At 36.1% G+C, this 23,009-nt stretch overlaps 1 protein-coding gene across 2 annotated transcripts in view; it reads left to right on the top strand.

The window, feature by feature from the left end:
- The window catches only part of PXDNL (peroxidasin like), a 584,754-nt gene that overhangs the window by 471,487 nt on the left and 90,258 nt on the right, over positions 1–23,009 (top strand). For both annotated transcript variants that reach the window (XM_007487140.3, XM_056823900.1), the window contains one exon: positions 1,410–2,913. In XM_007487140.3, coding sequence (XP_007487202.2) covers positions 1,410–2,913 — 1,504 coding nt within the window. The remainder of the gene's footprint in view (positions 1–1,409; positions 2,914–23,009) is intronic.

The following is a 23,009-nucleotide window of genomic DNA, read 5'->3' as shown; positions in this document are numbered from 1 at the left end:
TGCTTGGTATTTCATAGTTCCAGATGGTTGTTGCTTAGTCATATCTGACTCTGTGACACCATTCTCTTGACAAAGGTATTGCAGTGGTCTGCCATTTTCCTTCTCTAGTTCATTTTATTGGAGAATGAACTGAGGCAAACAGGGTTAAGTGACTTGCCCAGGATTCCACAGCAACTAAGTGTCTGAGTTCAGATTTAAATTCAGAAAGACAAGTCTTTCCCAACTCTAGACCTGACACTCTGTCCATTGCATCACTTAGCTGTCCCCAGGCCCATATATTTATCTTCTAATGTTTACTTATTCCAATCAGGTTCAATAGCTCTTATCTTTGGAATTTTGTTTTAGAGATTCCTGCTTTTTTGCCAGTTGCCTTTAGGCTTTTATGATGATATATGTCTATGTATGAATGTATATGAATATGAATATACATTTTCAAATTGTGTTTTCATTTCTATGGAGATAATGAACCAATCAGTCAAATAAATCAACTAGTATTTCTGAAATGTTTAGTAGATGTCAGGGACTGCTAGGCATTGGCAATTCAAAAACAAAGATAAAACTTTTAACCTTGAGGGCAGAAAATACATAGGTATAAAAATATAGAATATCTACAAAATAAATAAAACTATTTAGGAGAGATTCAAACCATTGAGATAACCAGGGAAAAAAAACTCTAGGAAGAACCAACTGATAATCTGACTCTCAAAGACATGATGAATTTTACTTAATTACTTACAAATAATTGGGTTATTCATATATATATGTATATATATATACACATATATATCCAGCACCATATATAGATATTATCTGCATAATTTAAATTTTTTTCCTTAATTTATTATTTTATATATTTTAGCTTATTATTATTTTTATATTATTTTATAATTTTATTTTTAATACCTTCAAATTATTGTTTTAGTGGGCTTTAAATTGTTTCCCAAGATGAATTAACACAATTTTTCCAGTTTTTGTCATTCCAATTTCTAGCCTATATTATATAAGCTATTTTAAATTTGTTTGTATTATTATCCCCATGAAAATCTGAACTACCCTTTGATTTTAGTCTTAGAATTTTCATTGAAATATTTTCAACAGTCAGAAAGTGACAGAAGTGAATGTCAGCAAGTATAAAACCTTTATTAAAGGCATTTTTATTAAGGGTTGAGAATAAACCTGTCTCTCTCTCTCTCTTTAAATAATGGCTTCTTTGTGTGTGTTTTTCTTCTCCTTTAAAATAATCACAGCCATCATGGATTGAGACTGTAAAATCCTAAGTGAAAACATACTAGACTATACATTCCCAAAAATCCCGTGGTGTTCTATGTCTTCAGAATTTGCTGAATTATCTTTCAAGTTGTTTTTTTTTTAAAGCTACTTTAATATTTTTCAACTGTTCTATATTTCAGAATTTCGTTACAATGACTTGGTGTCTCCTCACTACCTCAGCCTCATTGCCAACCTCTCTGGATGCACAGCCCACAGACGTTCTCCAAATTGCTCTGATATTTGTTTCCATCAAAAGTATAGAACCCATGATGGCACATGTAACAACTTACAGAATCCTATGTGGGGGGCTTCTATGACTGCTTTTGAACGTATCCTAAAACCTGTATATGAAAATGGCTTCAATTTGCCCAGGGGTGTCAGCCCAAACTCTTTTGCCAATAAGTATTCACTACCACTGCCCAGGACTGTCTCTACAAAAATGGTTGGGACAGCAACCATTACCCCTGATGATAGATACACTCACATGTTGATGCAATGGGGTCAATTTTTAGACCATGACTTGGACCAAACAGTGCCTGCATTGAGTATGTCTCGTTTTTCTGATGGTCAGTCATGCAGTTCTGTGTGTACTAATGACCCACCTTGTTTCCCCATCCTTATTCCCCCAAATGATGCTCGAGTGGCAAATTCACACTGTATGTTCTTTGTCCGTTCCAGCCCTGTGTGTGGCAGTGGTATGACCTCCTTGATGATGAGCTCAGTCTATGCAAGAGAACAAATTAACCAATTAACATCCTACATTGATGCTTCTAATGTTTATGGAAGTTCTGACCGGGAATCAGAAGAGCTCAGGGATCAGACAGATCAGAGAGGTCTGCTTAAGAAAGGGGTATTCGCCCCCTCTTCTGGAAAGTACTTGCTGCCATTTTCCACAGGCCCTCCAACTGAATGCTCACGAGATGAAAATGAAAGTCTGATCCCATGCTTCCTTGCTGGGGACCACAGAGCCAATGAGCAGGTTGCCCTGACAGCCATGCACACGTTGTGGTTCCGAGAACACAACCGGATAGCCGTGGAATTGTCGACACTGAACCCACACTGGGACGGAGATACCATTTATAATGAAGCCAGGAAAATTGTTGGTGCGCAAATGCAACATATCACATACAGCCATTGGCTGCCCAAGATTCTCGGGGATCATGGTATGAAGATGCTAGGTAATTACAAAGGGTATGACCCCAATGTGAATTCAGGAATTATTAATTCTTTTGCTACCGCAGCATTCAGATTTGGCCACACATTGATCAATCCCATTCTTTATCGCTTGAATGACACCTTTGGTGAAATCCCCGAAGGCCATCTTCCTCTCCACAAGGCTTTCTTCTCACCCTTTAGGATCATTCAGGAGGGCGGCATTGACCCACTCCTCCGTGGGCTGTTCGGTGTTGCTGGAAAATTGCGAGTGCCTTCTCAACTTCTCAATACGGAACTGACAGAGAAGCTGTTTTCTATGGCCCATTCTGTGGCTTTGGATTTAGCTGCGACCAACATTCAAAGGGGGCGTGATCATGGAATTCCACCCTACACTGACTTCAGGGTTTTCTGTAACTTAACTTCTGTGGAGAGCTTTGAGGATCTCCATAATGAAATCAAAGACCCAAACATTCGAGAGAAACTAAAAGAGTAAGTATATAGCATACATGATGACTGAACTTAGATGTTACTTGATGCCAAAGGAATATATTTTGTATATAGAAATCTGTTTCTTCATAATATCATTCACTGTCCTAATTTTGCTAAAAAGTTAATCTCCTAAGGGGTGAAATAACTAACTAGATGATACTTGGTGGAATAGGGATGCTTCAACTATCCCCAAAGAAAAGCAACTTTGTCAGTCTCCTAGAATTCTGGAACCTTCCTGCTTCTTTTTCAGCAGTTCTTGCTTATTTCCTTATAACAGGGGTAGTGGGAAAAGATTTTCACATTATTGGAAAGACGTGTTAGGTATATTGGGTTAGATAAGATGCTCAACTTGGAATCAGGTGTGTCTAGTTTTCAAATCCAACCTCAGATATTTACTAGGGATGACCTTGGGAAAACATTTAATCTCTCTGAGCTTCATTTTTCTCATCTGTAAAATGAGAGGGCTGAACTCAATGTCCTCTAAGCTCTCATCCACCTCTAAAAGAGTGAATGAAGCATTAGGTCTGGAGTTAGGAAGATGAATTAAAAAAAAAGAACAAACAGCTTCAGGGGCAGCTGGGTGGCTCAATGATTTGAGAGTCAATCCCAGAGATGAGAGGTCCTGGCCTTAGATACTTCGTAGCTGTGTGACCCTGGGCAAGTCATTTAACCCCCATTGCCTAGCCTTTACCACTCTTCCACCTTAGACTCAATAGTATTGATTCTAAGACAGAAGGTAAGGGTTTAAAACAACAACAGCAACAACAACAACCAGTTTCAGACACTTAGTTGTGTGATCCTGGGAAACTCTTAACCTCTGTCTGCCTCAGTTTGGAAAATAGGGTGATAATATGGCAACCTCATAAGGTGGTTGTGAAAAACAAAGGAGAATGCATTTGTAAATCACTTTGAAAACTTCAAAGCCATAAATAAATGCTAGCTATTATCGTATTGTTTACAAACCAAAATTCCCAGCCTACAGGGTAAAAAGTAATTATCTTTGGAGTTAAAGGACCTGGTTACAAATCCTACCTCTGGGGATTAATACCTGTGTGAAATTGGGCGAACCACTTATTCTTCTTGGCCTTCAGTTTTGCTCTCTATGAAATGGGGCGGTGGGACTAGATGACTAGATGGGTTAGTTTTTCCCTCCACTTTCTCACTTCATCATACACATATTAACTGAATTAATCTTCCTTATACACAGGTATAGTATTCCTCAAAAACATCCTTCAATGGCCTCCCAATTTAATACTAAATACAAATGAAATCCTTAACCTGGCATTCAAGGTCCTCTAGAATCTGTCTTTGTAATTTATACTGTAATCATTGTATAATGTATATTTTAGTAATCTTGAACTATTTTCTACATATTCTCTGAGCTTTCCCAATCATTTTTCTATGCTTGGAAAGCCTCCTTCCATCCATAGCGAAGCAGCTTGGTATAGAAGCAAGTGTGCTTGTTAGATGTATAGAGATTTGAATGCTTCTCCTGACACTAAATTTGTAACCATGTGCAAGTTAACTTGACCTTTCTGAGCCTCAGTTTCCTCAAAAGTGAAAAGGGTATGATAGCATCTATAACTCCTTCTTCAAGGTATTATGAAGATCAGCTAAGATACATTAGTATGCAAGTTGCTGTGCAAATCTTAAAGTGCTGCATAAATGTTACTTATTTTTATCTCTCCCTACTGATATCCTCTCCATCCTTTAAGGTCCAATGCAAATGCTGCTTTGTTCTTTGAACCCTCTCAACTGATTACAAAGTGCCTTCTTTTTCTTTGAAGTACTGGTTTTAGGTCATAATTATCTGTTTGCTAGTGCCCTACAAGATTTAAGCTTTTTAAGGCTAAATACTATCCCTTGTTTAATTTCATGTCTCTTCCAGTGCATCAGACATGGTAGGAACTTAGTAAAAAATTATTGAATTAATGAATACCTTAAAAGATACTTTATCTTTCTGCTCTAAATTAACCCTTTTCAAGTAAAAAAATAATTTCCAAAACTCAGTATACAGTTCATATTCTGGAACTCTCAGTTTATAATGGATTCATAAAGAAACCCTCTCCGTGACTGTGAAGGTGAGAAATTAAATGACTCTAACTAATTTGGTCCTGACACCTTTTTGTTTTAAAAATACATGTTAATGAAATCAATACATTGTTGTATGATCTGGATATGAATAAGTACTGGACATTTCCATTAGGTACAACTAGAAGGCTGCAGTGGGGCATGCATAAAACCAGTAACCTATTTTGGAATTTTGGATTGATACAAATGATGAGTTAGGAGAGAACTATTCTAGTTAAGGTTTGAGAGGGAATTGCTTAGGGGTAGGTCTTGGCTTTGATCTTCCCCTGCCAGCCATTGACCAGAGGGAGACCTTGTGTACTTCAGAGGATCAGAGGATTTGGAATTTTAAGTCAGTATTCTAGCAACATCTTCAGGGATAAGGGCAGTTGGTGGTAGTATCTACTTTAGGATTCAAGGACAGACTAGTGTAATAAGGAAAGGCAAATTCAAGGGAGAAAAACAATACCACACCTAGAAGGAACATCTTGAAGACTCTGTAAAATAATGTTTGAGGACCTGAGTTACCTCTTTGCTATATATACTCTCTAAGACTGAGCTCTCTTTTCCCTCTATGTGCTTGTGGGAATATATTCCAGGGCAATTGGTTTCTACCAACTATTTGTTGTTCAATAGTTTCCAACAGTTTGTGACCCTATTTGCTGTATTCTGGGAAAAATATTAGTGTCATTTGCCATTTCCTTCTTTAGGTCATTTTACAGATGAAGAAATGGAGGGAAACAAGGTTAAATGACTTGCTTTGGGTCACACAGCTAGCAATTGTCTGAGGTCAGATATAAACTCATGAAGATGACTTTTTCTACCTCTAAGCCTGGTACTCTGTCCACTTTGCCACCTAGTTGCCATCTACCAACTCTCTATAACCTTAGGAAATGTCTGTTTTTAGAAACTAATTAAATCTGGCTGACTAACTGTTATCACTCAATACTCAGAGAGAGAAACACCTCAATGGTGATTTGTTAAACATGCATTAGAAATGTCTCTAAATGGGGCAGGTAGATGACTCGGTGGATTGAGAGCCAGACCTAGAGATGGGAGTTCCAGAGTTCAAATCTGGCCTCAGCTACATCCTAGTGGTACGGGCAAGTCACTTAAGCTCAATTACCTAGAATTTACTTGGAACCAATACTTAGAATCAATTATAAAACTAGTAGGTAAAAGTTTAAAAGAGGATAATTCTGTTCCCTTAGAACCTTGAGGTGAAATGTAGCAGCATCTAGGTACCTAACTTGTCAGTGCCAATAGGAAGTTTGAGAAATCAGTTTAAGATCATGTTATGCAATAAAGACAAATAAAATAGTTTCATTAAAAGCTCAACTCAGATACCATCTCTTCTTTGAGGCACTTTCTTTTTCCCTAACTTTAATTACTTCTTGCAATTATGCCCATTTCTTTGGTAGATGTGTGCATGCATAAATTTCTTGAGGGCAAGGATTATAATATTAATCTTTGTATCCTTAGTAACTTTCATAGTAGTAGCACAAACTAGGAGTTTAAAAATTACTTTCTCCGGGATTGATTGGCATAGTTAGAATGTGGTTTAGTAACATAGAAGAAAAGCAGGATGATTCCTAAGGACCATCATATATGTGGTGCATACAATTGCCAAACCAAGAATGCTCAGATATTTCTGGGCATAAAGAATCAGTGTGAGATTTTGTATCTTTTATACCAAATATTTCCTGTTTCTTTTAAGTATTTGTAATGTTAAACTACAGAAGTGTACAAGGCATTTAGAAAAACCAAGCCCACTCTGCATTGAATTTTAAAGTGTTTGAGAGTTGATTAGCATGTAATCCACTTTGGATGCTTTGCAGACAGATTATCCTCATTGCAGCACATCTGTGACAATCTTCCTTGGAAGTTTATTCAGTCATTCATTCGGCAAATAACTTTAAAATTGATTCCAAATTCAAAGCCATTGAACACAGAAAAGTTCCCCATGAACTCACCTTGTTACATAAGAACACACCGTTTTAAACTGCTAATTTTCCTTAAGTAATTTCCATTCAGATTTTTCAGTTGTAAAAGGTTATCTTAGCTGACACTCATCTCCAGGTGGTTTAGCCTCATTGGAACTTAGCTGGAGTGAATCTTGCTTTCAAGTTGGATGGTACCTGTAACCTCTTGGTAACTGCTATGCCAGCATTAGAGGTTTTCATTTGCTTTTTTTTTTTTGCATCTTTTCAGTGAAAGCTTTAGAAACCCATATACTTGTTCATTTTTCTTGCTTAGCCTAATACTTTGCCTCATTCTGAGAGAAGAGTTGCTTATTCTTAGCATGGAGCAGCTTTACAGGGAAAATATTATGAGGGTTAGGATGGAGAAGTTGGAAAGCTTCCCAAATGCTTGTATATCAAGTCTTGAAAGCATGGCTTCCTTATATAGTTTGAAGTGGATTCTCAGATGTCACCCAAAGATATAGTCTATCTAAATACAAATATTATATACATATATATATATATATATATATATATATTCCCTTTTTAAAAAAAACCAGTACTTTCTATTTTAGAATCAATACTGAATATATTGGTTCCAAAGCAGAAGAGTGGTTAGGAGTGGGTGACAGAAGTTAGATGACTTTCCCAAGATTACAGAGCTAGGAAGTATTTGAGGTCAAATTTGAACCCAAGTCCTCCCATCTCTAGCACTGGCTCTCAACTGTTTCTAGGCCTGGCTCTTTGTCCACTGAGCCAACTAGCCACCCCTACAAGTATCTGTTTTATATGATTAGGCATCAAGGGAGATGAAGGTACATAGCATACTTTCTTTAATGACCTTATGTTTCCAAACCTATATTGAGGATGTCCATAGCATAATGAAAAATATTTGGCATTGGAAACTCTCCATTCTTATTGAATATCACTCAAAAAAAGTGAAAAAACATTATGAAATTATTTCTGTAAGGTATGTAAAACTTCTCAGGAAACAAAGATATTCTGGATATTTCTTTAAGGATTTTTTGTGGAGAAAATGATTTTAAAATATTTTAGTAACAAGAATAACGACATTTGAGAAGTTGTAAATGGCCATTTCTCTAAAAAGTTTAATTCTTAATGAGTTTTTCTTTTAGTCATAAAGAACAGTTAAACATCATTTTCATTGATTTATTTAGCCTCTCATAGCCTGCTATGTGCTTCCTTTTCTTGATTCCTTCTTCAACTCAGAATGAGTAGAATGAAGATTGAAAACTCAGGCTAGTATGCATAGATTCACTAAAAGATAGAAAATTTGGGTGTTCATTTTGTGTTGTTATATCCCCACTTTCAATATGTTTACCTCATATATGGTAACTTCTATTTTTAATAAGCTCAGAGTAGTTGTATAGAATTATTTCAGACTTAACTAGTTTATGTTTTGTATTTAAATTTTATTTATACTTTGATTTAAAAATATATTTTCCTCCAATACATGTAAACAAAAAATTTTAAAATTCTCTTTGAAAATTTTTGAGCTTGAATTTCTCTCCTCCCTCTGTTCAACTCTTTCTGAGAAGACAAGCAATTTGATATATTATTTATGTGCAGTCATGCATAACATTTCTATATTACATATTACATATGTCCATGTTACAAAAGAAAATGCCAATTAAAGAAACACAAATAATAACAATAGCAAAAAAGTATGCTTGATCTGCTTTCATAATCTATCAGTTCTTTCTGCAGAGGTGAATTGCATTTTTCATCATAAATCCTTTGAAATTGTTTCGGATCATTGTATTGTTGAGAATACCTAAATCATTCAAAACTATTTGTTTATATAATATTGTTGTTACTGTGTACAATGTTCCTCTGGTTCTGCTTACTTCACTTCATGTAAATCTTCCCAGGTTTTTCTTGGGGAATATTGCTCTTTATTTATTATAGCACAAGAGTATTCCATCACAATTATATACCATAACTTGTTCAGTCATTCACCAGTTGAAGAGCATAACCTCAATTTCCAATTCTTTGCCACCACAAGAAAATATTTCCTATAAATATTTTTCTCCATATAGGTTCTTTCTCCTTAAAAAATCTCTTTGGGATACAGATCTAGTAGTAGTATTGCCAGATGAAAGGGTAGGCACACTTTAATCACCTTTTGTTCATAATTCATACTCTCCAGAATGGTTGAATCAGTTCTCTACACCAGCAGTGCATGAGTGTCATTACTTTTCTACATCCTCTCCAACTCTTATCACTATCCTTTTTCATCATAATAGCCAGTTTGATAGGTGTGAAGTGATGCTTGAGATTTGTTTTAATCACTGGTGATGTCGAGTACTATTCATAGAACTATAAATAACTTTGATTTCTTCTTCAGAAAACCACTTGCTCAGATACTTTAAATTAATTGTATTTTAAATTTCTTTCCAATTTAATACGTGAAAAGTGTTTTCCTTTGCTAATACTTCATATTTTGGTGAGCTGCAGTAACACAAGTGTAGAACTTATGATTGCCCTTACCTATGAGTTCTTGGAAATCTAAATCTATCATAAGTTTTAGGTAATTGTGGTCAGAATTCTCTGTAAAACTTTGTTCTTGAGAACCTTCAGCATTGTGTTTGTTTTTACTTATTGGCCAAGTCAGTCAGTTAGTGGTAGTCTCTCGGTGACCTAGAATGACTATTGTCTTTGTGCAGTTTCATCTACGGTGTACCCTCATGTGGCTTTGAAGTCCAAAGGCTGAGGCGCAGAGTCTGTGGCACATGGGGCATGGGACGCCAGTTGTTACGGGAGGTGTGGGTGTGGCCTGGTGTCGGCGTTCACGCGCAGTGGCAAGACGTCGACGTCGCTCATCTTCAAAGGTGGTGGCGGCATGGTTAATGTGGGTTCGCCAGCTGCTTCTGACAGAGGCAGCGAGTTCTAGCTGCTTTGGTGTCATGCCAGCCCACTTCAAGTTGGACTTTAGCTGATCCTTGAATCTTTTCTTTGGGTGACCTTGTTTCCTGAGTCCAGCTGACAGTTCACCATAGAATACCTGTCTTGGTATTCGCTGTGGGTCCATGCGGATGACGTGTCCAGACCATCGTAGCTGGGTTCTGAGGACCAGGACTTCGATGCTGGTGGAGTTGGCTCTGTCGAGGACTTCCTGGTTGGTGATTCGGTCCTGCCATCAGATCCTCATGATTGATCAGAGGGAGCGTTGGTGGAATTGCTCCAGCTGCTTCATGTGCTTCTGGTAAAGTGTCCATGTCTCACAACCGTACAGGAGCGAGCTGAGGACCACTGCGTTGTACACTTTGAGCTTCATCGCAGTGCTTACACCTCTGTGTTGGAGGACTTTGCAGCGCAGCTGCCCAAGTGCCTGGCTGGCCTTTTGGATCCTGGCATTGATCTCTTGGTCTAGGGACCGGTCGTTGGCGATGGTGCTGCCCAGGTACTTGAAAGTGTTGACGTTAGAAAGCTGCGTGCCATTGATTGTAATGCAGGGCTGGTTAGTTGGTCTCCCTGGTGCAGGTTGGAACAGCACCTCTGTTTTCCTGAGGCTGATAGGCCAAACAGTTTTGTTGCGGTGGAGGACCTGTCCACAATGGTTTGGAGATGATTTTCTTGGTGGGCCATGAGAGCACAGTCATCTGCAAAGAGAGCTTCCAGGATGAGTCTCTCTGTTGTCTTTGTTTTTGCAGTCAGGAGGTGAAGGTCGAATAGTGAGCCATCCAGTCAGTATTTGATGTAGACACCCAGGTCTAGATCCATCACAGCATGTCGTAATACTTGGGTGAAGTATAGGTTGAATAGTACCAGAGCGAGGACACAGCCTTGTTTCACGCCATTGGAGATGTTGAAACAATTGGAAGTCTCTCCACCAGAGAGAACTTCCCTTGTCATGTTGACATGAAAGAGCTGGATCAGTTTGACGAATTTTGCTGGGCAACCGAGCTTGCCGAGGATCACCCACAATGCGTCCCTGTTCACTGTGTCGAACACCTTTGTCAGGTCTAAGAAGACAATGTAGAGACTCGGGTTCTGCTCAAGGCATTTTTCCTGCATTTGCCTCACTGTGAAGACCATGTCGATGGTGCTGCGATCTGGTCAGAAGCCACATTGTGATTCAGGCAGGTTCTGCTCTGAAACAAATGACAGGAGTCTGTTGAGTATGACATGGGCGAGGATCTTTCCGGCAATGGAGAGTAGTGAGATGCCTCTGTAGTTGTCACAGTCTGCTCGTGAGCCTTTGTTCTTGTATAGGGCTATGATGGAGGCATCTCTGAGTTCTGGGGGCATGTCTTCCTCTTCCCATATGCTGGTCAGCACTATGTGGAATGCCTGGAGCGCCTTTCCCTTTAAGGCCTTGTACACCTCGGTTGGGATCCCGTCTTTACTGGGTGCCTTGCCTGCACTCATTTGTTTAATGGCTTTTTGGACTTCCTCTATTGAAGGAGGGACTTCAAGTTGTTCAATGGTGCGGTTTTGGGTGATCTGGTCAAGGGAGCTTTGGTCGACTGAAGAGGGTCGGTTGAGAAGCTGACTGAAGTGTTCTTTCCACCTGTTGCTGATGCCTTTTTTATCTTTTATGAGAGTGTCACTGTCAGAGGATAGCAAGGGAGTGGTGGTGGGTTTTAATGGCCCATAGACAGTCTTGAGGGCACTGAAAAATTGTTTGTAGTTTTTCGTATCAGCAAACTGCTGGATTTCTTCTGTCTTTTTTTCCCACCATCGGTCTTGCATCTTCCTGATCTCATGCTGTGCCATGGCTTGGAGAGACTTGAATCTGTCCTTTTTAGGAGCAGAGTTTGGGTTATTTTGCCACTCCATTAAGGCTTTGTTCTTTTTGCTCAATAGGTCTTCAATAGCAGTGTTGTTCTCGTCAAACCAGTCCTGGTGGTTGCGTTGTTTGGACCTAGGACTGTCTTTGATGTTTCCTTCACTGCATCTCTGAACTGGTTCCATTTTCTATTTCAGTCAGTCAGTTACTAAGCATTTATTTAGCTCTTTTTATCTGCTAGATATTGTGGTTAGTGCCCAGGGCATATAGAAAGGGGGGAAATGGTGCCGGTTCTCAAGGAACTCAAATTCCAATGACAGAGGCCACATACAGAAAATTATGTTCTTGTAAATATACACATGAAAAGTAATCTCAGCAGTAAATTACTGGTATCAAGAGGGGAAGGCTGCAGCTCGTGAAGAAGGTGTAATTTCAGCTGAGTTTTGAAGGAAGTCAGAAATACCAGTACTACTAAGTTAAGCAGAAGAATAAACCTGCATAGAGATCATATGCAAGAAATACTCAGGGAATTCATTTGGCTAGAGAACACAGAAAACTTCATTTTCTCTATGTAGGTGCCACAACTCTATTATACTTGGTCTTCAGTTATCTTTGTGAAACCTACATGACACTCACTAGAGATGCTATGACTAATAAATCTCTCTTGTGGGAGAGGAATGGGAGTGAAGTTTGGGTGCAATTTTGTCAGACACCTCCATCTATTAGGACATTTTGTCATTAGAAAGACTTTCCTCTGCAGGGTATAGATGTGAAACTATTTCACTCCCCCTTCCCCTCCACACACAGATACACACACTGTGTCTCACCTAGGTCTTTCAGCTGAGATAGTATATGTTGCCTCATTGGCTCTTCTGGCCTACCTACTGGGTGGTACTACAGTTAGTAGGCTTTTCCCTTGTATAAGAGGACTATTGGTCTTTCAGCTAATGGCCATGATGCCCAGACCTCATCTGCTCTTTGAGCTATCTCTCCCCTACTATCTCCTCTTGAGTTGCTCAATTCAACTTTTATCTGACTTAATAATAATAAACTCATTTTAGTTCTTAGTCTTTATCATGACTCTAAAAAAGTATCTCTCCAAGGGTACTCTTTCCTTAAACAAAAGTGGACCTGGATGTGAAAGAGATGAGGGTGATTCTTTTAAATTCTCCCCTCATGTTTCTTTGCAATATGCAGCTGAGAAGGGCTAGACAATTTGGAGAAGACTTAAATGACGGACTACTTTTGTTCTTTGGTAGCAAATCACAGTTCAGTCTCTACTCTCCATGCTTGAGGATTAAGTTTTAATGTCATTAATGGATATTGTATATTCAAAATAACTCTGTACTCTTCAGTTTCACAGAAAACTGATGGGTACATTTTGAAATAAAGTGAATCACATCAACCTTATTTAGAAGTGTTCAATAAGTTATGAAAGACCTTAACAAGGCAAAGAGTTGGACTAGATATGGAGTAAAAGTGAGAGATAAATGATAGATAAACTAGGTACTCCTAAGACATGCTTTAGTGGAATCAGAATCTTTAGCTGTGCCAGTATTTTAACCCTAAAATGAACACATTAAAACTACCTTCAGATCCTGTGGTTACTTTCTTTGATTGGATAGTTTCTTCCCCAACCTAGATTTAAAGAAGATGCCCAGATTACTATGGCTTCACTCCTCTCTGGGGTCTACTGTTGACTCTTGGACTTTTTCTGCCATGCTTTTGCCCAAGTAATGTAAGCTTCTTCTCTCCTAAGCTTCTTTTATGTATTTTTCTCCCTCTCTGAGGGCAGGAACCTTTTTTGGGTTTATATTTGATTTCTCAGTGCTTAACAAAGTGCCTTAGAACCTAGAAATATTTAATAAATTCTTTATGAGTGATTAATTCCTTCAGGGGCACAAATAACCAATATATGTCTGTTATTTTTTTTTGTAATTATCTATGAACACACACCTCTAAATTTCCATAGAGGATCTTCCCAATAAGCTACAGACTTCTCCATATGTTACTATTTCTTGAGATCCAGTATGTCCCTTAGGCTGTCCATCTCATATTCACAAATATATATTCCTATTTAATCATTTAAAATATTTGTTTGTTGTGTTAAAATGCCCAGTTAACACCTTATCTCTCCCTCCATTAGAGAAAACATCATTTGACAAAAAGATATATGCATATATATAAAACTATGTCTTACTTGTTTATATTTTTTAGTTCTTTCTCTGGAGGTGGAAATATACAAGCCATATACACAACTCACAAGTCATTCTTTAAACAATATTTATGTTGCTGTTTATAATGTTCTTTTGGTTCTTTTTGTTTCACTTCATAATTTCATGTAGGTCTTTCCATGTTTTTTTCAAAAATTGACCTGTTTGCCATTTCTCAAGGTACAGCAGTATTCTATCACAACCAGATACAACAGCTTAAACTTTACTAAATGATCAGCCAGATCCTTTTCCCAGTTATATATTTCCAACCAGCTGCTTGACCATAGGAAATCCACTTAGCTCTTCTTATCCTGTTTCATCACCTGTAAATTAGAAGAAGAATGCCTTTAGAGTCTACCTCAAAAAGCTTTTTGAGACACAAAAGAGATATTTCAATATAAGGTGCTGTATATACCTTAAAGTATTTCTAAAAAAACAATTTGTATTAATATTATTCTAAATAAGTCATCTTATATGTAGCCACTGCATCTATATCCATTACCTTTTGTGTCATTTGCCATTTTTATTCTTCAGATATCATGGTGGTTCACAATAACCAGTCATGTAACATTACTGAAAGAATATCCGTGTCAAAACAATTTATTATCAAATCACAAAGCAGCCAGAAACTATTCAAAGTATAGTATAATGTTCTAAATATAATCCAAATTTCTGTATACATAGATATGGTAGATATTATAATTACAGTGAACATATATTTATATATATATATACACACACATGCATACACACACATACACATACACATAAATATATGAAGTAACTCAGTGGGCTCTTCATCTAACTGTATGTCCTAGTTGAGAGTCTAGGTATTTTGCCTCTTTTTTATGGCTAGGAAAAAGGCTTTTAAGTGTCCCTGAAGCTCACTGGGGAGATTTAGTATTTGGGGTTTTGATGTAATCAATATAAACCATCTACAAATAGGAGCATCAAAAGGACCTTTTCATCTCTAGGAAATCTTTTTCCATTTGAACATTGTATAAGTTATACTCTATTATAGAGAAAACATTTTTGCATATATTTTTCTGTTTTATTCCTCATTTGGAATTGATTATAACAGTAAGTTCTCTATTTTTTCATCCCCTGAAATGATGAAAATTATCATTATGTACTTCTTTTTTTCCATATGACCTCTATAAGCTCTGAAGATGTATATGAGCAAGAATCCTTTCAAATAATATTCTTCATGTCTTTGGGGACACAGAGAAACCAAATCTAGCAACTCTTCTAGTAGCCACTCAGAGGAGAAATTGTGAGCTATAAATCTACAACTCATTTATCTCTTCTGTCTTCATGATAGCAGGAATGTCAATGAGCTGTAAATCTACAACTCATTTATCTCTTCTGTCTTCATGATAGCAGGAATGTCAATACAGCTATAATTCAGGTCATTTTGTAGTTTTTTACTGTGTTGTTCCTTATTCAAAGATTTATTATTTAGAGTAATAAAACATTAAATTAATGTTTTTGACAATCTAATTTTTTTTTTGTAATTTTTCATTCCCTTTGCCATATTTTCCACTACTTTGCCTCTGTTACTGGTAAAGTAGAAAGACAGTCTCAGGATTCCGGAATGCTTTGTATATTTCTTGGATTAGTTTAAATTAAGTATTTCATCACATTGTGGCCAACCTATTGGTGATAGTCCTTTCATACTTATACAACTTGGTTAATCTATTATTTAGTTGCAATCTATCACTAAATCTACAGTCAAAACATCTTCCACTCATTAGACTTTTCCAGAGTTTATGCTGTATTTGGTATAGCCTTTGAGAACTCATAGCCATTCTCTTGCCATGATGAATCATTAAAATTGTGTGGCGGAATCTTAAATTTTAGTTACAGAACACAATAATCTCAATTTACTCCTGATTTATGATACTCTTTTTTTCTCTATAAAGAATCATTTAAAGATTAGACAAAATGGGATATTGAATGGTTGTATCTCAAAGTTATGAAATTTTGCTGTGGAAAAATACTCTCAAAATTAAGCCCAAAGTGAGATGAACAGTTTTATAAGACAAAACTTTTTTTCACATTCATATTTAAATATTTGTCCCTATCCAATATTTTATAGACTTTGATTAATTGCGTTGTGTTAGACTACTTTTTTTAAACCTGAGATCAATTGTAACTCCAAGACAAAGATGAAAGGTCAGACATGAATTTTAACTCCATTTCTATGCTTAAACAACAACAATGAAGTGTAGAAAAAATAGATTTCACTGGATAAATGAAAATCACCTAAAGACCAATTAGTAATTGCTGCTGTTGGATAGCTATCCTCAAAGGTGTAGTTCTTAGAAGGAGATTGCTATAGTAAATAATTAATTGCTTCAATCATTTGAAACATCAAGCATGAGTTGGCATCCCATGTGGGGTTTAATAGAGTGTAATTACATTTATAGACAATGGGTGGCCTCATGGTACAGTGGAAATAGGTATGGCTTTGGCATTGGAGGACCTGGATTGAAATCATGATTCTACTAAACACAGCTTCCTATGTGACTTGAGCAAGTTTTGACTTTAGCAAATTACTTCTGTATGGTGGCTACTGTTTCCTCGTGTGTAAAATAAAAGATTTGGACTGAATAACCAGTTGTGTCTATTATAGTTCTATGAATCTATATTTTGTTAATTTCAGTTGTTTGTTTGTTTGTTTGTTTTTTTGCTGCAGTTTTCTGCTTCTTTGAGTAGCAGGCAGTTAAATGAATTTTGCCTTTGTTTTTTGTGTATGCATATTTGTGTTTATATGTGTATTATTTCATTACCTATTTTTTCTAAGCTAAAGGTTAAGATATGTAGAACCAAACAATCATTACTATCCGGCCCAGTAACACAGAAAAGGGGTTCATAGAAATAATTTAGTTGTAATGTTGGCTAATCTTCCTTTAGAATGCTAAGAAGGGACTGATAGAGGATGTATAAAATTATGTTGTGAATGCTGTAATCTAGTGACTTAAAGAGTACTAGTTTTAATGAGTCTTATTGATGTAAGCATGGCCTCATTAGTTGAGGATGAGTTTTTCAGGAGTTTTATACAGAAGTATACTTTTACCAGTTTTAAAAATAAAATAAAGTAACTCTACTTTGTCTTGACCTTCATATCTTTCCCCTCTTTTCCTTCTTTTTGTCCAAATTCATTACACTAATTTCTCTCTTGTTCTTTTTTAGTTTATTTTTTATCTTTTTTAGTTCTTTCCCCTTTATATATATCTTTTCTCTTTATTTTCTTACTTTATTTTTCCTCCTTTTTCTTCATTTTTTAAAAATCTTCATCTAATATGCTACTACTTTTTTGTTCATCCTATTCCATCTTGTATGTTTACATTTCACTTTTCAATCATGTTTCTTCCATTCTTTCCTTCATTTTCAAACAACAAACATTTATTAAGCATATTCAATATGCCAAAAACTATCCCTTCTCTCAATTTAGTATCTCTCAAATTTTCCACAATTCAGCTACCTCACACCTGTTTTAGCTTGGGGTGCTTTAGTTTTTTCCATTTTCCATTATCTATGCAATGCATTTTCTCTGATTGATGAGTTTCATAATCAATTAATTTGGTCACATTGGTAGGTCAAAACAGGCTCCAACACATGGAGAAGTATATTTAAGTCATTGTTGCATGAAAGGCTTATCCATTCTCAACCAATTTAATCAGTACAATAACAAAGTTCTACCATGTTATGAACATTCTATAACTTGGAGGCTTTTGAATGCACAAGGTTACACAGTTTGGCCCATTCCATCAAATTCTCTTTAAATTAAGACTTTTCCTCAAGTCCAATATCAAATTCTGCCTTTGAACATTTAAGGGTAACTGGGTGTAGCAAGTATTCATTAAATAATAAAGAAAGAACCCATAAACAAATGTCTCATTGCTATTGTTATTTGTATGTGCTTTCCCAAACTCAGGGCCAAACTCCCACTCAACTACTCTCTTCCAGCCATCTTCCTTTAGTTGGATTCTAATTGCTGGGAGAATTGTGAATTGATTCGATCATTCTGGAGAATAATTTCAAACTATGGTCAAATGGCTATAAAATCATGCATGTCTTTTGATCCAGCAATATCCCTACTATTTCTGTATCCCAAAGATATTTTTTAAACAGTGAAAAGGACATGTATGAACAAATTGTAGTATATAATTGTTACAGAATGCTGTTCCACTATAAGAAAGGAGGAGCAGAATGATTTCAGAAGAAAAAAGAATGATTTACATGAAATGACATAGAGTGAACTGAGAACCAGGAGAATATTTTATACAGTAATAGCAATACTATATGATAAAAAACTATGAAGGACTTGGGTATTCTCAGCAATACAAAGATCTAGGACAATCTCAGAGATTTTATGATGAAAAAATACCCTCTATCTCCAGAGAAAGAACTAATAGAGTCTGAATCCAGAATGAGCATATTATATTTCACTTTCTTCATTTTGAAAAAATTTTCTTCCACAAAAGAGTAACATCAAAAAAATTTACTTGATTCCATAAATTAAATCTAGATTAGATTGTTTATCATCTAAGGGAGGGAGGAGTAGAATTCGGAATTCAATGTTGTTGAACATTGGGTGTCAAGAATGTTGAACATTGTTTTTACATATAACTGGGGAAATATTATTTTAAAATATTTTTAAACAAAACCATACATTTAGGAAAAATATTAGGAAATTTAGGGGAAAATGTTAGGAAAATATTCAGAACTCTACTAACTGATTCAAAATGAAGTGAACAGAACCAGGAAAAACTTCCATATAAGGACAGTATTATTGTAATGATGATTAATAGTGAGAGGATTATCTATTCTAATTAATACAGTGGTCCAAGATTATTCCAAAGGACTCATGAAGAAAAATGCAATCTATATCCAAAGAGAGAACTCTGATTTCAGACAAGCATGCTTTTTTCACCTGCTTTATTTTTCTTGGTTCTTTTTTTTTTTGAACCAAGGCTAATATGGAAATCTGCTTTGCATGACTTCACATGTATAATTGATATAATATTTCTTGCTTTCTCAGTCAGTTACAGAAGAGCTAAAAGGAGAGAAAATTTGGAACTAAAATTTTTTAAAAACAAATGTTAAAAGGAAAATAATTCATCCTTTCTTCCCATTCAAATATATAGTTTTCTAGTAACTGCTTTTCCATTTTTGAATATTTAGCCTTCTCTAAGATAAAATTTTGCCTTATTTTAAATGTGACATTAATTTTATTTTTATTGCTCCTTTTTTACTCTTTGGCATTGAGAACCTGTCTTCTATGGTACTGCCCAAAATATATTTTCCCTTCTTGTGGACAGAGACCACATTTCAATTTGTGTTTTTATTTCTCATTGTTTAGAACAATGCATGGTGGGGGTAACTACATGGTTCAGTGGACTGAGAGCCAGGCCCAGAGATAGGAGGTCCCAGATTCAAATATAGCCTCAGATACTTTCTTTGTGACCCTGGGAATGTCACTTAATCCCCATTGCCCAGCCTTTCTTGATCTTCTGCCTTGAAACTAATGCATAATATTGATTATAAGAGAGAAAGTAAGGATTTTATCGCAAAAATCCCAAAAGAACAATGCTTAGCACACAGTAACCAATTAATACATCTTTGTGGACCTGATTTGAAGCTTTTAAAAAAAATTATATCTCCCCTGTCTGTCTTTCATAGCAATAACTTACTTCCTTTAAACCATGTAGTTACAAATAATTTTATTCTTTGGCTTCCTAAAATTCTATTCTAAAAATCCTGTTCTGTCCCAGATTTGTAGATGTATATGAAGAGGTATCAGGACCTTTTACTTCCTTTGTGGATGAAACTACCATTGTTTATACTCCCTCTATTTTATGCAAGTCAACAACTCATCTGTAATTTATAGTCTTAGAGAGTTTTCTAGGTCACTGAGAGTTTGTGACTTTCTGATGGTCCCACAGAGCTTGAATCTAAATAAATACCCAAAATGGGCAGTGTTACCTTCTTAAGATACTATATCAGCTGTAAAGAAGGGTTAGGAGGAACACATGGAAATTTGCACATTTTTACATTCATTTAAATATATCCTAGTATAACTATGGGTGATTTTTAAATTAATACTTTGTCATTTTGTATTTGTAGTTACTTTTTGATAAAAATGTGTTATTTTACATTTTAGTTATTACCTTTGATTTTTCTCATGTGCCCACTAAAATCAATTTCATTCATTGGGGATTTTATCAAAGTGGAAGAGGTAATAAGGAGAATGGCAAAACATTGTTACTGAAATCACCTTGGATCATGGTTTAAATCACACTCAAAATAGACTAGATAGTGTATAATTTTCAGAGATATACCATAAGTCAAATGAAAATACAGACTTATCTCTTAAATATTCTGGAAATATGTCAATGTTAGAACTTTGGGGTCTAATTGACTGCACCCTCCTTCTTGATATAGCTCTAATAGACTCAAAATACAATGGAAACATAATAGTCTTTTATGATCTATTCTAATTAATCCTAGTGCCTAGCTATGACATTGCTAGTCACCTTTGAATTATAGAACTTAACATTTCAAAATGCCCTCAGAGAGCACAATCTGCCTAAAGTAGTAGCCATATTTTGTCTCTTAGTCTTTAAATGAATGATGGATTTAACCCAGTTTCAATAACTCTTTGGGATAGCTGGTTGGGTTTTACTGACAGTAGAAAGATTGTTTTTTGACATGCATCTTCTCTAGTACCTGATGGTTTTGAAAAGCAGCAATTTAATGGTTGAGAGGTTATTTCTCAGAGAAACCTCATCCAGAAAAAAATACAAGGCTTGTATACTCATAACTAGATGTTATGACATATCTAGTATGATTATATACTAGTTGTTCATTTATTTAGTGACACGTTATTAAGATTATTCCTTTTGCTTAATAATCTAGTGTAAACACTAAAATTAAATAAGAGATTTGTCTACATAATGCTGTAGATCAAATAAAAAGGCAAGAAAATATGCTTTAAAAGAACTGGAAGAAATATAAAATAATTTCTGTCTCAAAGTTCTTTAGCACATTAATTACTAAGTAATAATTAGAAATCTCAGGAAACATTTGTCAAATTTTCATATAGTGGGTGAAATTCAGTAATAAGATCCCTTTCTATGTCAATTTACCCATATGGATCATAGGATTTAGAGCTAGAAATGATCTTTTGTGATTATCTCTTTCATAGCCCTTTTTAGTCTTGATGATGAAAGTAATTCCAAGAGATTTTTAAGTGACTTGTTTATAGCATATATGTTAAAATTTATGCAGGTACACATTTATAAATTACATATGTATAACAAAAATACTGTATACAATTATTATGGTAATAATGATAACCAAAATACCTTGTTCTTATTATTTTTCTACAACAATGCCTGGCACAATTCAAGTTTTAATGTTTTCTTATTTCTTGATCAACTGTCAGTATTAAGATGATGTAGAATAATAAAAATCAGTGGACAAAGGGTTAGAAGATCTTCATCTTAGTCCCAGTTTACTGTGGTGATTTGCCATTTCCTTATAAATTTGCAGGAAACTGAGGCAAACAATTAAGTGACTTGGCTAGGGTCATATATCTAGTAAGTGTCTGAGACCAGATTTGAACTCAGGCAGATGAGTTATCCTAACTCCAGGCCCAGAACTTGATCCACTGTCCCATCTAGATGCCCTTTTTAAATGAAATGCACAACTTTATAAAAGAAAATGGTCCTATGTAATACACACATTGGTTGAACTAAGTTCAGTATTTTTTCTTTTGAAAAATGTGAATTGATTGAAATAGTTTTCTTGTACTAAATGATATAGTATGACTTCACTGTTCTATTCTCTCAACCAATTGTTTTAGAGTTTGATAGCTGCAGGTGTTATCTTTTTCTTGTTGGCTGAAATTATTATTTCAGACCCTGCTCTGAACCAGAGCAGAAGCTATTTAGGGTAGAATTGTTGGCTTTATATTTTAAAAATTATGTTGAGCTGACAGGTCATAAAACCACATCAAACCACTATTTTTATTTGCATGTCAGATGATTTAAACATAACATTTAAAAAAGAGTATAGTACTTTTCTTTAAGGATTCTTCATTCATATTAGTTCTTTTCTGGTTGTCCATGATACTCAAACAATCCATTAGAAGAAAAGTGTTGGAAGTCTCTGTTTTATCAAGACACTTGGGCAGTCAGACATAAAATGAGTTTTGCTTTGAAGAAACTTCAAAACAACCACTTGTAACCCAAAGAGTAACACAAATAATAAATGATGGTAGGAAACTTGCACCAAACTGAAATATGAGAAATGTCATATTTATATACTGTAGTAGATGGTTTAAAAAATAACTACGTTCTGTGTAAAAAAATAGAGGTGCTCATTTATCTATAAGGTGAAATTAAATACAAAAGCAAATATTCATTAATAATGTTTATATTAAACATTTATATTTACTGGGGTACTCAGGGAGGGGTAGTGTCTCTGGTATGGAAAGCTTGTTGTTCCCTCCTAGGGCAGCTCTCCAGCCCCTGACCCCCACCTGACACCCAGCTCTCACTTGTGGCTCCCAGTAGCTGCTAGCATGTGGCAGTGGCCACACCCCGGGCAATGGCTTCAACAGGCTGGCCAAACCTTGTGAGGGTAGCCATCGGGTCGTCATTGACCCCTGGTGAACCAGGGCTTTGCTCACCCAGCATGTGAAGACTGCTTCAGCGAAACAGGCGGAAGAAACCAACAAGAAGGTTCAACGGCTGAGAGGGCGACACAGCAAAGCACTGTGGAGTACTTAGGGTGTGTTGGAGCACAAAAGACAACAAGACCATCCATTGCAGCTGAGGAAGTCTCCAGGTGTAACAATTCTTCGTGCCACTGGACCCAGGCTTCCAACACCGAGAGAGTGGGACTGTCTCTGTGCATCGGCTTTTCCACTTAAATCTCCTTCACGCACAAGTATCTTTGTGCACGCTCATCTATCTTAACCCCGTCCACCCTCTTCTAGACCTGCGGCGATGGGGGAGTGGTGACGCAACAGGTGGAGGTGACCACTGGCAGTTGTAGTCACGATCCTGCATGTAGGCGGCCCACGGA

The sequence above is a fragment of the Monodelphis domestica genome, chromosome 3 (assembly GCF_027887165.1).
Source record: "Monodelphis domestica isolate mMonDom1 chromosome 3, mMonDom1.pri, whole genome shotgun sequence".
NCBI classification, from domain to species: Eukaryota; Metazoa; Chordata; class Mammalia; order Didelphimorphia; family Didelphidae; genus Monodelphis; species Monodelphis domestica.
This window is presented reverse-complemented; position numbering and strand designations above follow the sequence as displayed.